At 47.2% G+C, this 14735-nt stretch overlaps 1 protein-coding gene across 4 annotated transcripts; it reads right to left on the bottom strand.

Moving 5' to 3' along the window:
* Positions 1 to 1325: 1325 nt before the first annotated feature.
* PEX5 (peroxisomal biogenesis factor 5) lies at positions 1326 to 12538 on the bottom strand. Of its 4 annotated transcripts, XM_064410509.1 has the most exons (16): positions 12401 to 12538; positions 11931 to 12135; positions 11485 to 11520; positions 11160 to 11292; positions 10350 to 10484; positions 9270 to 9375; positions 7994 to 8084; positions 7511 to 7627; positions 7053 to 7145; positions 6757 to 6876; positions 6029 to 6172; positions 3835 to 3905; positions 3450 to 3665; positions 3145 to 3310; positions 2796 to 2953; positions 1326 to 2429 (listed from the first exon to the last, which is right to left on the bottom strand). In XM_064410509.1, the coding sequence occupies exons 2-16, from the start codon at positions 12078 to 12080 to the stop codon at positions 2228 to 2230; spliced, it is 1938 nt and encodes a 645-aa protein (XP_064266579.1). In that variant the 5' UTR covers positions 12081 to 12135; positions 12401 to 12538; the 3' UTR covers positions 1326 to 2227. The 4 variants fall into 4 exon arrangements, with proteins under 4 accessions (XP_064266579.1, XP_064266578.1, XP_064266580.1 ...); XM_064410508.1 differs by lacking the exon at positions 12401 to 12538 and having other exon boundaries at positions 11931 to 12311; XM_064410510.1 differs by lacking the exons at positions 7053 to 7145; positions 12401 to 12538 and having other exon boundaries at positions 11931 to 12313.
* Positions 12539 to 14735: the final 2197 nt, after the last annotated feature.

Here is a 14735-nt window from a genome sequence, read left to right as displayed (position 1 = left end):
CAAATACCCCTCACTGCCTTTATATTAATCCAAAATATTTGGTACCTGCTACCCATTCCTGCTGTACAACTGGGCTTGTGGCTGGAAATGCAAACGAGGATCACGATGCACACAGAGCATTAGCACAAGCTGGGTTTAGACACCAGAGAAAGGGCTGCAGAGAGCAGACAAAAACTGTGCATGGATCCAGTCAGCCAGCTGGTGTTCACTGTATCAACACCCCACTTCCAAAGGCAGGTCTCAACAGAACAGTCACACAGGACCTGGAGAGAGGCAGCTCAATCTTCACTCAACCCTGGGAGACTAAACAGGGACTAGGTGAAGGTTCAGCCTCAGCAAAAGGCAGAGCAGAGATGCTGTGAGATGATGTAACAGGGACAGGGGGAAGAAAGTGAGAACAATTTCCAGGGAAAGTGAACACAGCTAACCTACAGCAGGGACAGGAGGAAATGTGGCATAGGGAAGGACACCAACACAAAGTCAAGAGGTTAAGCGACATTGCAAGGGAAATTGAGGCAACTAGGAAGCCTAGGCGAGGAGAAGAACTAAGGAAATCTGAGGATGAGAACAAGGGAGGGCCAAGCAATGGTAATGGGAATATGAACAGAGAGGAATACGGTGCATCAAAGAGTCAAAAGAAATCAGTGGTGAGAACAACAGCAAAGACTGGAGAAGGGAGAACAGCTAGACAGCAAATGAGACACAGCATAGGCATTAATGTTTCATTTCACCAAGCAAAGAATCTGACAGAGGACTGAGACAAGTAAAAACAAAAAGACATTGCTGACCAGCAGTGTGGGTTAGCAGGACACAGAAGTAGCATTTCCCTTCCTTTCAGACCACAAAAGCAGCAGGTTGTTTTGCATGCACTACTCCACTCTCAGAACAGGGTATGTAGTGCCACGGGGCTGGATGGGAGATACAGGGGAAAATAAAGCTCAGAAACTATACAGCAAATACTGTTCTCTGCACACACTTTGTGCTCCAGCAGAGAGAAAAACAAGCCTGTGAGGTTGAGGTATGAAGAAACAGGTGCCTGATGGATCAGGAAGGGGCAGCGCTTCCTGCTTAAGCCCCCAGCCCTGACAACTGCAGCAGTCGGATTCCTTAAACGGGTGATAGGAAAAAAAGTGCATCACTGACCTCTAAACCTGAGCAAGAAAAAAGAGAGCTTTTGGCAAAGGGAAGCTCTTCTGCTGGTTTGCTGAACTGAAGCCTGAGGCTACAGCAAAAAGAGGTCCTTTGAGCTTCACCTGCATGCAAGCTATCAATAAACAAAACCTGGGTCAAAAGGGGAGAGAGAAACAGAGAGAGAGTCTAATCCATCTTTTGAAAAGCAGTGGGCTTATACCTTTATTATACAAAATACTTTACAATTAAAAAACATTTTCCCCAATAAAATCATATACAGATATTTATAATTAACAAGATTCAGTTACACACAAGATGACAGATGAGCAAGAGAAAATTAAGACTTCATCCCTTTCCCCACCATTATTTTGGAAGAGACTACATTTCAGACAATTTCAGACATTTCAGATATTCTTATCACCTTCTCTCAAGCCTGAACTCTGGGATCTCCCCTTACCCTGACAGGGCCTCCACCCATGTCCCCAGCATCAGTACAATACTCTCATCTTAAAAGGTTCATGAAGACACTGAGAAAGCAGCATCTGGCTGTACCATTGGCCAGTCACTAGTGGCCAGAAAAGGGGACTACTGCCCCAGTTTTCCCTAGTAACCCACATATACACACATGCAAGCACATACATGGGGAAGCATGCTCAAACCCCACAAATTTTCACCCTTTCGGGTGAAACAGCAATCCCATCCCTCCAAAGCAGCCTGAACTCGAGACACACCCTTGCAGACAGCCTGCAGAATGGCTCTCACAGCCAAGGTCTCACAGCCAAGCTGGGCACTACTGCAAATGCAGTCTGGCAAGAGGGCAGGGTGCTGCTGTCTTCCCCACTTTGATCACCTGTGAAGCAGCAGTGTCAGTCGTCATGGAGGTGATAACGTGAACCATTCAGAAATGCTCAGGCCACAACAGACAGGTTGGGGAAGTTGCACATTTCACCAGGGGGGTACTTAAAAACAAACAGTTGCCAATGATCTGCCCTACCAGGGCAAAGATGTGTGTGAACCCTTGTGAACATTTTATCCCTAAGAAAGGTCATTGCTGGGCTCGGCAACCGCTGCACTCGCAGGGGAGCCTATCCCAGAGTCACTGCTGGAGGCCAAATGCTTTCAGCAGTGTGGGCAAGTCACGGGCATCAGCTGCCCCATACAGGTCGCTCTGCCCCAGCATGGAGAGGGCCATGCGCAGGGTGCTCCAGATGTTGTCAGACATGGCTCCTTGCTGCCCCCGTGGACCTCGGCTCTTCTGCTGCATGTGCAAAGCCTCCAGGAAGTGCTCCACAGCCTCACTGTCAACAGGAGAACATTCAGATGCTTAGTGGGAAAGATGGTTCATCTCACACTCCTTTCCCCATTTGATTCTTAAGTATTTCCCCTCCAAAACAGTTTCCTCCTCTTCCCAGATCCTACCCATTCCAGAACCAGAGGTCCCCCTTTTATCTCTACAAGAATCAGGAGTCCAGATGGCCTCTACCCCACCTGTAACTGCATGACACTTGGATCTCTGGGCAGAGTCCACACACTCGCTCTGCTCTCCCTATGCCAAGAGGAGGCTGCAGGCGGTGTGGCCCTGCCCTCATAACCTACAGCAGTGTGTCTCCCACAAACACACACAAACCCCCAGGTCACAGCAGAGCTGCCCACCCTGTGCTCACCGGTGGGCGCCTAAGTTGATGCAGCTGATGCCCAGGTTGTAGCGAGAGCGGATGTATCCTGGCTGCAGCTCCAGTGCCCGACGATATGCAGCCACAGCTTCTTCACTCCGGTTCCCATTGGCCAGGGTGGCACCCAGCTTGTTCCACAAAAGGTGGTCCTGGAGGAGTGGGCACAGAGAAAGGGCTGAGATGAACTGGATCTCCTAAAGCTCCAAGCCAGCCACTTCTTCCCCATATGTCTTAGTCCTCCACTCCAAATATGCACCTCTTGTACATGCAGCGCCTCCTCCAAATCTTCACCCATAAACCTCCAAGTGCCCCCAGCACCCCCCATCTGCCCCTTTCTTACATTGGGGCGCACACTGAGTGCAGCACTGAAGCAATCCACAGCCTTCTCGTACTCGCCACTGAGGTTGAAAAGGACACCCAGGCCACACTGGACATCAGGATCCACAGTTGAGGGGTTGCTGCGCACAGCTGCTAAGAACAGCTCCTTCACTTCCATGAACAGTGAGCTGGAAAAGCACAGAACAGGATACTGGTGTACTGTGGAAAGAGATGACCTCGGGCTGCTCGCTCTGCTCCTGCCTGGACCAGGCTGAGCCCTCCAAGAAGCCTTTCAGCTGAAGGCTGGAATTTGTACCCATAACTCACTCAGAGAGCAGGGAACTCAGGACACGCTTGGAAGGCCCCAGGTTTGTCCCTGAGACACTCTCCTCTGGCTCCTTGTTGAACAGGTGGGCATAGTCCGGTTTATGGCGCAGCCAGTCCCGCAGGGTCTCACACGCCTGCTTCTGCAGGGACTCGTTGGTGAAGCTGACTGCTAAAGCCATAAGAGCTGTCAGGTTCCCAGGCTGCAGCTCCAGGCACCTGCAGGGCAAAGAAAGAGAAGTGAAAGCAGCATTAAATCAGTGTAGGAGACACCCAGACACAGGAGGTAAAACAATCAAGCCAGAGCACCCCATAACAGCCATGTCACTCTTGTGGCCCTACACACCCAACAAGAAGCCACACTCAGCAGCTCTGCAGCAATACTCACTGTCTGAGAGCACTGATCGCCAAAAGCTCCTGTTCATTCTCTGCTTGGGTGGTTCCCAGATATTGCCAGGCCTGGGGAAGACAGAGATGTACAAAGTTAGACTTACAGAGGAAAAAAATCAGTCAATAAGCCACAAACACAGATATTAAATCCAACATATTATCCTGCACAGTTTTAGAATGAGATCAAATAGACCCATGTATACACATCAGCCACAGGTCTAAGTTCCTCTCAAAAGACAGACAAATGTTGTAGCATGTGCCTCAAAGACAGCAAAACTGGCATTGTTATAGTGAACAGAAGTGAGTGTCTACCTGGAAATCTATCATAAAGCAACTTTTACACTATCATAAAGCAACTAGTTTTACACTTTTAGATCACAGAACCTCCACTTTTAACTTCTAACTGTCAAACTGCAGAGGAAGGAGGAAAATGCAGATCTCCTATTTCCCAAGAACAAAATGGCATAGCAGCAGTGCTAATAATAAGGAGACCCCTGAGGCAGGCAGCTGTATATACTTGTGCAGTGGTCCCCTAGCAAGTAGTAACCTTGGAGAGTTGACTTTCAGACATGAAAGTAGAAGCACTGTTAATTTTACTGAATTTCCAATCATCATGACACCAGCAGATGAAAATTACTTCCACCTCCAAGCAGCTGATATAAGGAATATTTAACTAGGCACCAAATCCAAAGTATCTGTACACTTTATTTTGATAGCCACACCCCTGATCCAAAATAGGTAGGACTGTCAGCATGATGTACCTGCTTTTTAAATGTAAGTCACAAAATGAGGTAGCCACTGCCTCAAGGAAGGAAATTGTTTCATTAGCAAAGACACAGAAGCCCTGCAGAAGGCAATCTACACCCTTGAATCTCTCGTGCCTCATCACACATAGCTAGCTACAATTCAAGCAGAGCTGACCAGCAAGAACTGCAGTGTTCTGCCAGCAGAAGAGCTGAAGAGATTCAAGGTAAAGTTGTGACTTGGACCAAAGCAAATGTGACATTTCCTTCAGAGCAATTGTTCATGTCTATTTGATCACTGTACCATTTGTGAAGTCTTGACTTCTCCTGTACATTTTGCAGTCACAGTAGAAGAATCCAGAATGTTTTTAATACAGCTAGCCAGAATTGGCCCAAGATTTCTTCCCTGAAGAATGCAGAATGTGTCCAATACAGCTAAGTCAGAAATGGCTCAAGATTTCTTCCCTAAGGTTTCAATTGCCTCTCCATTATGCTCAGCCTACAGTCCACACTGTCTATGAGAAAAAAGCAACAGTTCTAGAAGGGCATTAACACCTTTTGACCACTTTAAAGCTAAAGCAGATCTTCAAACCTTCTGCTTACTTTTCACCTATTACCAGTACCCTAGAAAGTTAGATGGCTATTCTCAGAAGCCAAGAACCTCTGTTCTAAAAATGCCACACTTAAGTCTCAGGGTAATCAAATTATGTATGTCCAGTCATATATAATTAGCAGGGCTTCAACAAGACATGCTGAAAATTTAGCAGCCCTGGATCCTTGAGACAGGCATTCCAGAAAGGCATAACATGAGTGTATTTGCATGCTTCCCAAGAATATCCATGTACACTCCCCCTGGAAAAAGGCCCACAGGCTATTCCATTTCTCAATTCATCCTGCAGAAGCTTAAGTGATTTATGGAAAAAAGTATTCACTTAACAAGGAGCTGGAACTTTGTCTTCAGAGTAAAAATCCTTCTTTGGCCCACAGCTTCAATTAACACTGTGAAAACACCCAACCTTTTTGGGTCACATCTTTTCCTAGCACCTAGATGAAAGACTTGGTCAGAACCCTGGTCTAATGAGCTTCTCAGAATTAGATTTTAATACAGACAAAAAGCACTGATCTGCCATAAGCTCCTCCAAACTTACAATGCCAATAAAGACTTTCACAGAAGCAACTTGAGAGATGAGAACTCCTTGCCTTGGCTCCATGCACAGTCTCATGTGCTGCAAAGATTTACACAGCTCTGGGCCAGACGACTTTGTGCTTCCTGTAATTGACCTTAAGTCAGAAACCTCCTCCCTCAGAGGCTCCCTGAGGATTCACACACATCAGCTACAAACCCAGGGCCGCAGAAAAATGAAGTGTTTTCATACACCCTGCACAGGTCCTAACACTGAAGGGACAGCTGTCCTGACAGCTCAGCCTGTTGTCCCTGCTGCCACTCACCTCCATATGATCTGGCTTCTGTTGCACTGCAGCCTCAAAGAGCAGGACAGCATTGGGGAGGTCACCTTCCTCCAAGCGCTTCCGCCCCTCTTCAAACGCATCTGGGTGATCCCTCATGGGATTGTCTTCCTCAAACTGGTAACCCTAGCAGGACAGACAGACACACAGGGGCTAAAGCTAGGAGACAGGCTTGGGGAGAAGAGCACTCTCTACAGCACAGTACAGTCTAGTCTTGTTGCATCAGGAACACTGAAGCTGCAGACCAGCCAGCCAGCACCTCATCCTCATTGCTAATTTGTAGCAGATCTGAGAACAAGGGCGGTTCTTCCTATGCTGGAAAAATCCCCCAAACCAAACCTGGAGTTACATTGATAGAGAGACAAAACATTTAGTATGTATCTTACTAGCTTGGAGGGGAATGGGGGAGAGGGGCAGGGATGGGGCCAGGGGATACAACACTTGAACTCATTGCAAAGAACCCTGGTATTCACTGGTATATGGTGCTGGACAAGACCCAGACAACATCTGCAGACAAACCCAAGTGAAAACAGTATTTAACCCCCTAGCTGATCTGGAACAAGGATGTAAGTGACAGCAAAGCATCAGCGTGAGAAGGAATCCCAGCAGCATTTAGAGTCTGTGGAGCTCAGAGCAAGGCAGACACACTGCTTGTCTCCCCAGGACAGCCCACCACAGTGCTAGGCCTGAGAGACCCTGCTGTCCCCTACCTTGTCGTATGATGAGGAGTTGAGGTCTTCATATTCAGAGAGCCAAGGGTGAGCCTCTGCATCTCTCTTGGCCATCTCCTCACATTCTGCCTGGAGTTTGTCCCAGAACTCCACATCTGACTGAAGGGAGAACAAAGTGTGACTGGAGTACCTCAGCCAAAAGCTCAGGTCTATAGACATGCCAGAGAACTCCCTCCTGAATGTTTCCAGCCCTCCTCAGAGCATGCAAAGGAAAGAGGTAACCCTACCAAGAGCTCTCAGTTGGCACCCCAGCCCTCCTTCTCAGCCAGCTTTACCTCCACAGCAGCCTTTGCCTGCTCAAATTCCGTATCAAGAGTTGACATGTTCCCAGATCGCGCAAATTGATCCACCCAGGCATCGGATGCCCCCTGGGAGTTTGGAAACAGAAACACACCTTTCTTTTTAGAATTTGGCAACCTCAGGGCATGTCCCAAAACAGCAGGAGGGTCTGTAGTGACCCCTCCTCCCCATCAGCAAGAACTGATGGCCTATGAAGTGGAAATGAATTAATCTGAATCTCCTCTTCCTCACAGATGCTGTGGGAGATGAGAAAACTCAAACTGTCCAGATACATTCCCATCTTCTGGCTAGACTCTGCTAAGAGCCCAACAGCCCCTCCCTTGTCTCCCTCAGCATTGCTGAGAGCTGGACTTGCCATTTTCCTTTGCTCCCAGACTGTGCACTGTGGCAAAATGCTTTCTTCCTTCAGAGCATACAGGCCTGGGGCTCCTACCTGCTGCTGTATAAACTCAGCTGCCCATTGCTCTGCCTGCTCTTGGTCTCTGTGGGTCACCTGATTAGCTTCGATCGATACCCTCCCATCTCCGATCTGGCGGACAAACTTTAGGAACTGCGGCAGAGAAATGAAACAAGGGTGGAGCTGGGCAGATGCTGTGCCCACAAGCCCTCAGCCCGTGCCCCCCTCCTTCACTAAGAGGGCTTCTCTCTGCAGAGCGAGCACTACAGGTCCAGAAAGGTGGGAAGGACCGCACTTCACAAGAGTGGAGATGGATAATATCTAAAGTGGATTGTAGGGCTCAACTCCCAGGAATCAGGGAAGAAATGGAAACACGGGACAACAGGAGGCTTTATTCCTTTACTACCTTCACCCTTCTCAATTCCCCACACCCTTTATTCACAGTAACATAATTACTACTAATTATGTAATTACTAATTCACAGTGATAATTAATCTCAGCCCCAGTCAGATTTCTCACCTCAGTATTCTTGAGTTTTGGATCATCCACTTTGGAGAGGAAATCAGTAACAGTTTTCTTAAGATCATCCTCAGGTTGGTATTCCTCATACCTGTGTTCCAAGGCAATAAAAGGGAAAGAGACAGTCTGATACCAGGCAACAGCAAACTCTTTCACTAACAATAGTCTACACAATGGGGCAGACAACAGTATTGAGGGATACAACCCCTCCTCAGAGATTCAGGGTTTCTCCTAAGTGATTCAGTACCATTATCCATCCGTAAAAATTCAAAATTACTACTACGTTAGCTGAGCAAGTGACTAACACAAACAGCAGCAAAATAAAACAATTACAGAGTCAGCACAGTTCTGCAGAGCAGTCTGGATTCTTTGCCAAGCTCACATGCCATCAGACATTGCAAGTTTTAGCACTACCAGAAACAAGGTCATATATCCAGGAACAAAGAAAGTAGGTCATGCCCACTGAAGAGGAAAACAGTGCCATGGAAAAGCATCAGCTCTGCAGAGGATTGAGGGCTTACAGCAATGACACAACTCAATATGTCTTGTCTGGCTTACAGCAGGATAGGACCACTTTGAGGTGTTATCACTGCCTTCAGTCCTGGGGAAGTTTGGGAAGTGGTGGAAATAACTCAAGAATGTCCATTATTTGTGGAAAGTTATCAGACAAGCCAAAAGCCAGGTGCAACAAGAGCCCAAATATACAAAAATTTTGTAAGGAAACATCTTAGAAGCCCAAATTGTTTGTGTGTGTTTTGCTTCTTTAACTGAAAAATTTGATTATACTCAACAGGTACCTACAGAGAGATGATCCATCTTTAACCTACCACAAAAAACCAGGTTCAAATAATACATAGAAGGCTGAACCCAGAAATATGTAAAGGAAAGGCTGGAAGTGGTTTGTCAGATAGGAAGAATTACATTGGAAAGTTTACAACTAGTAGAGTCTAGCAAAAAGCATCTGCTGCAGAAAAAAAGTTCCTGAACACACTCCTGAAGTTACTTTAAGGAGCTTTGCATCAGGCATGAGATTAATTTAGCCTACATGATCAACATATCTTCCTGGAACTAGAGAACAGAAAAGCTACACTCTTAAAAACTTCAGTTTGCAAGCATTGTTTCCACCTTTCTCTGACACCAAAGGCCCGAGAACACCAGTCTAAGTTAAATGACTCAAAAGCATTCAGGCCACAGCAGATATCTATCACCTTTCCAAGTGCTTCACCCACCCCCAAGTGCCTAGCAGCAACAGCTCGCCTTGAGAAGTCAGACTCACCATTTATCTGCCAAAGACTGATCTTCTGATTCCCCCAGCCACAGCTTCTCCTCTGACTGCTCTAAGTATTCTTCTGCCCACTTGGCAGGAGACACAGACAGTGGATCTGCACAGGAAGAACAGGGAGAAAAGTAAGACAGGCAGACCACCACGCCTTTGTTAATGTTGATCTAAAAACCAAGCCTTTGGTTCAGATAGTGAATTAATACAGATGCCACTGTGGTGACGATAAATGTATGATTTTCTACTTTAATATCACAACTGATTCATCTGCTCCCTGTGGGATACTATGTAGGTCAAGAAAATTAGCAATGCATTACAAATCTCTGTCAAAAGCACAGCCTACAAGCACTAGGTTTTCATCAGAACTTTCTCAAAGACCTTTGTAACTCTAATTTATATCTTCAAAAATGTAAAGAGTGAAGGTCAAAGAGTGGAACTACCCAGCTTTCTACAGTAGCCACCCCTGGAGAACAGCATATACTTGTTTCTTTTCATTAATTTCCAGATTAGGGCATGTGTGGTAACACGACCCTATTCCAGAACCAGTTCTATACACAACACAGAATGGCTTTTCAAATAAAGCTAAACCTTTGGGCCAGAAACACTCACTTTGCACATTTCCAGACTGTAACATCCCTCTACCTTCATACAGCTGACACAAAATATTTGACCAAAGCACACCAAAGAGAATTTACCTCTGTACCAAAGGCAAATTTAGCCTTAGGAGAGGGAATTAGAAAACATGTAATTAAGAAGCAGTACAAGGCCATCTCCAACTTGCAGCAGTTGAATCACAACTTTTATAAAAGCAGTTTAAACAGCATGCTTCTCCAAAATTCCCTTAGGAACCTAAGTTAACAACTAAAGACCCTTACACTACATTGTTCATAATTTGACTTAACCATAACACCATCACAAAGCAGCTTTTCTACCCTCCACCCCATTAAGGCTGCTCCAGGAAACACTGGCTGCTGGGCCCAAAGCAATACTCCAATTTCACATTCAGTAGCTCTTCACTACACACAGGCATGTGACTGGACATCACCTTGACAGTAATTCCAAAAAAGGACACTTCACCTGTCACTTCAGCAATGAACTCCTGTGACCAGTCAGCCTCATTGTAATCTGAAGAGACATCACCAGCATTATCTGCTGCAGCCAAGAACTCCTGGGTCCAGTTTTCAGACAGTGCCAAGGCTGCCACACCTGGAGCTACATGATGGGGAAAAAAAACAAAAGTGAGAACTGGAGCACTCAAAGGCATCATTTATGGGTTCCAGGCTAGCCCTAATCACCTCTGATCTTTCTCTTCGTTAGAATAAAATCACAGAAATATTTCACTTGGAAGGAGTCTCTGGAGGTTGCTAGAGTTCTCACAGCAGACTAACATGTAAGTTAGAGATGAGGTTGTTCAGGGCATTTATGAGGTAACTTCTGAATTTGTCCATGGTGGCAATCCCCCAGCCTCCCTAGATACCTGTTCCAGTACTGAACTGCCTCCTCCAAGGGAAGAAATGTTTCCACATACCTAGTCAGTTCCCCTTTCCACAAATTGTGTCCATTACCCCTTGTCCTTCTCCTGACTATGGCTGCCAAAGACAGCAACAAAACACTTCACCCCCTGCCCCTCAGACTCCTCTTCCCCAGGTTAAAATGTCCAGGTCCCTCAGCCTTTCCTCTTACACCATGGATTCCTCTCCCCTGAGTATTTTATCCATCTCCAATGAAATTGTTCCAGTAGATCAGTGTACTGGGAAGCCCAAATCCAGAAACAATACTCCAGATACAATCTCAGAAGAGCTTAAAAGATAGGAACCACACTGCTAGGAGCTTAACCATAAACATCAAGATCTTTTCCAGCTCTCCACCTACTTCAGCTCCCCTCACCTCGCTGAGGGGCCTGTCGGAAGCTTGACTGTTCAATCTCTTGCATCTCAGCCAACAGGTCATCCATCTTAAAGGTCTGGGGTGCACGGGACAGCAAAGGGGCATTCTGAGCTTGCAGAAACTCTCCAACCAGCTGCCAAAGACAGAGATGGATTGTAAACGTTGCACAGAAGATGAACAGGCAGAGCCATGGAGTGTGAGAGAAGGGCTTGTCAGAAAAAAATATTAGCATCAGATAAGGGGTAAAATAACAAACAGTGTGGATGAGAAAAACTTTAAGAAGATTAATCAAAAGCTACAAGGAGACCAATAAATCTGTTCTTACCTCATCTTCAGTGGCTACTCCCAGTGGTTTGGATACCTGCAGGGAACAGTGGGCAATGGTGTCAACATCGATCCCACGCCCCTCTCTACACACACAGAGTGTGAACCAATTAGATTGTATCTTCTGCTTCCTTGAGGAAGAGGAAGATACAGTGCCTGTCAACATTCTTCTTCCACTAGCTGCCAGCTGAAGGAGCAGGAACACTTTGAGGGATCCTGTCCAACCTCCTCCCACTACTGTCTGGCTTGGGGCCTGTGACAGCAAGGCACACAGCTCACCACAGCCACCAACATCCCTTGAGTGCCCACAAACGCGCCTTCACCCTACAACCCTGTTTCGGGTGACCCCTGGGCCTTTTTCCAAAAAAAAAAAAAAAAAAAACCACAACACGACACCAGCTGCACCGAGAGCCCTGCTCCCCGGAGCCAGAGCGGAGCGATACTCACGGCTGCGGCTTCGGGCGCGCCGGGGGGCCAGGCCAGCGGGCCCTGCAGTCCCTCCTGCCGCAGGGCCTTGTCCTGGGTGAAGTGTCCCGCCAGCTTCATCAGGGGGTTGGAGCCCCCGCACTCCGGCTCCACCAGCTCCCTCATGGCCATGGCGCCGGGCACGGAAGCGAGAGAGGGTCGGCGCCGAGCCCCGCCGCGCCTGCACCTGGTGCCGGGGCGCACAGACAGCGGGTGAGCGCCGGGCGGAGCGACCGCCTGACCCCGACCCGGCTGCCGCCCGCCAGCGCCGCCTCCCCCGCGGGCCCGGCCCGCCAGAGGACGGACGGACGGACACCCTTCCGCCCGCCCGCCCGCCGGGACAGCGAGGCCGCGGCCTCCGAGCCCCGCACCCCCGGCCGTGCCCCGTGCCCCGTCCCGCTCCGCCCGGCGCCGCCCGGAGGGGCCGCGGGGCTCCCCCGCCCGCTCCGTACCTGGGGCCGCCCGGGCGCGCTGGGCTGGCGCGGCGGGGCGGGACCAGCCTTAAAGGGCCAGGCGGCGGAGCGCCTTAAAGCGGCTGAGCGCTGGGTGGCCCTGTCACCGCCCGGGTCACCGCCCGCTCCCGAACCTGCTCCCCCGGGGCTGCACGGCCGGCCGCCCCGCCGCGCACTGCTCCCGTGGAGTGTGCCCCTCTGCCGGCCGTGAAACGGTGTGTGTATGTATACGGTGTGTACTATACACATCCCGCTGTATTGGCAAAAATATGTAAACATATATCTATTTATTTGTATTTTTATATTTCTATATATTTTATATATATTTATATTTCATCTATTTATTTATTTATATTTTATATACTTATATTTATATCTAATTATATTTGTACATTTATATATATTCAACGATATGTGTATGGTATGTACTTATATATATATGCATATATATATACACATATATGTGTACATAGACATATGTGTGTGTGTACATTGTATGTATCTACATATATATTGTATGTACATATATCTATGTACATACAAGACGTATTTATATATAAGCACCATGCACATCTCGTTTTATTTGTGAACACACATAAATATCTATACTCATATGTATATATTCAGCGAGATGTATATGGTACATATGCGTAGATGAGCATATTCTGTATCAGTACACATTTGTCTAGCTGATGGACTGATATTTTACTGTTTGCTCTAGGATCACTAAAATGTTGCAGCTGGCAGCCACAGGTTGAGAGTGCACACATTTAGCTGAAAAGTATGTGATACCTTCAGATAAGCCATAGAAATGCCAACTCCTTCCCAGCCTTGATCCTTCTACATTTGTGGTTCCAAAGGACAAACCACCTGGAAAATCAGAGGTCATTTGTTTGTGGCCTCTAAAAGAATGGGAAAAGCACCAAGAGGGGGTTGCATGATGTGTGCTGACTCCCGTGACATTAGGTTGCTAGAAATAAATTATTTTCAGAATCAAATCCCATCGTCTTCTTTTCAAAGGAATATGCTCCTCTGCAGGGCTCTGTCCGGATTTGTATGGTTCACTTCATCTGTCCAAAATGTGACATCTGCTGCGGTTTTAGACACAATTCTTTGACAGTAGGTCTTCCTGCCTGCTCTCCTTACAACTTTGAAATTCATGTGGCATCTACAGCCAGTTCTGTGCTAGCAAGTACTATGGCTCAACAGGAGCAAGCCTTTAAAATTATAAGAATTGGGGCTGGAAACACAACATCCACACCAAACATGTCTGGGGAGATTTACTTTGGGCTGTGTCTTCCTTGGCCCTGTGGAGACACACCTGTTAGTGGCTGACGTGCCCTGTGTGCAGCTTAGCAGCACCAAAAAGGAATCTTGTTTGCACGCCGAGGCTGTCCTGCAGGACAAGCCCCAGCCCAGCAAACACGGATTGCTGGGAGATTCATTTTGAAAGCACACTTCTGGCGTCCTGAAGGTTAAAATAACACTTACCTGCTATTACCAAATTCCAAATCCTATGTGTGCTCAGTGTGATCAAGGATTAGCAAGAGTATTTGAAGAGAGAGGCGTGAAGAATGCTGTGGGGCAGAATCCCAAATGACTTTCAAGAAGAAGAGAGGGGCAATGCTGCTCCTAAGTAAGACCAATAGATAGCACAAAGACTTGGAGAAGGGGAGTGTAGGCATTGAGATAAAGCATGGACAGAAGTCAAAAAAACATCACAGACTGAGCAGGGAGGAAGACATGAAGTAGTTTTGATTTGTAAATATTTGCAACAAGGTTTTGGGGTATGCCCATATCCAGTTTATGACACCAGCTACAATACAAGCCTATGATACCAGCTTGGCCTTCTGGTTCAGGACAGTGACAGGGAAACACTGCTCTGTAAAAAAAATTGTAAAATTTGTAAAAAAACTTCCTTCTGAAGGGCTGGATGACCTTTTATCCTTTAGAGTTTCAAAAGACTTTGATGCAACTGGAAGGACCAGAAGTGGCACTGGTGGCAGAGCATCCAGGACAACCACAGCTGTGGTTGTTGGTGGATGAGTATCCTGCTGAAGCCACAACTATTTCTGCTTGCAGGCAGGAAGCAAAGGATCTGATCTAAAGTCAACAGGAGAAGAAGCACAGTCAATGCATCCCTGCAAGTGGAGTGAAAATAATTTGGCAGCAAGAACTAAAATATCACAGGGTCTCAAAAACTCTTGGAGAGATGAGAAAGGCAAATAGTACAGCTCTTGAAAAGGCTATTCCAGGCTCTGCATCCTTCAGGTGTTCTGAAAACCAATACTCTGCGGAAGGTTCTGGGCCTGGTGGAAACCAGTGACAAAATGGA

The sequence above is a fragment of the Passer domesticus genome, chromosome 2 (assembly GCF_036417665.1).
Source record: "Passer domesticus isolate bPasDom1 chromosome 2, bPasDom1.hap1, whole genome shotgun sequence".
NCBI lineage: Eukaryota > Metazoa > Chordata > Aves > Passeriformes > Passeridae > Passer > Passer domesticus.
This window is presented reverse-complemented; position numbering and strand designations above follow the sequence as displayed.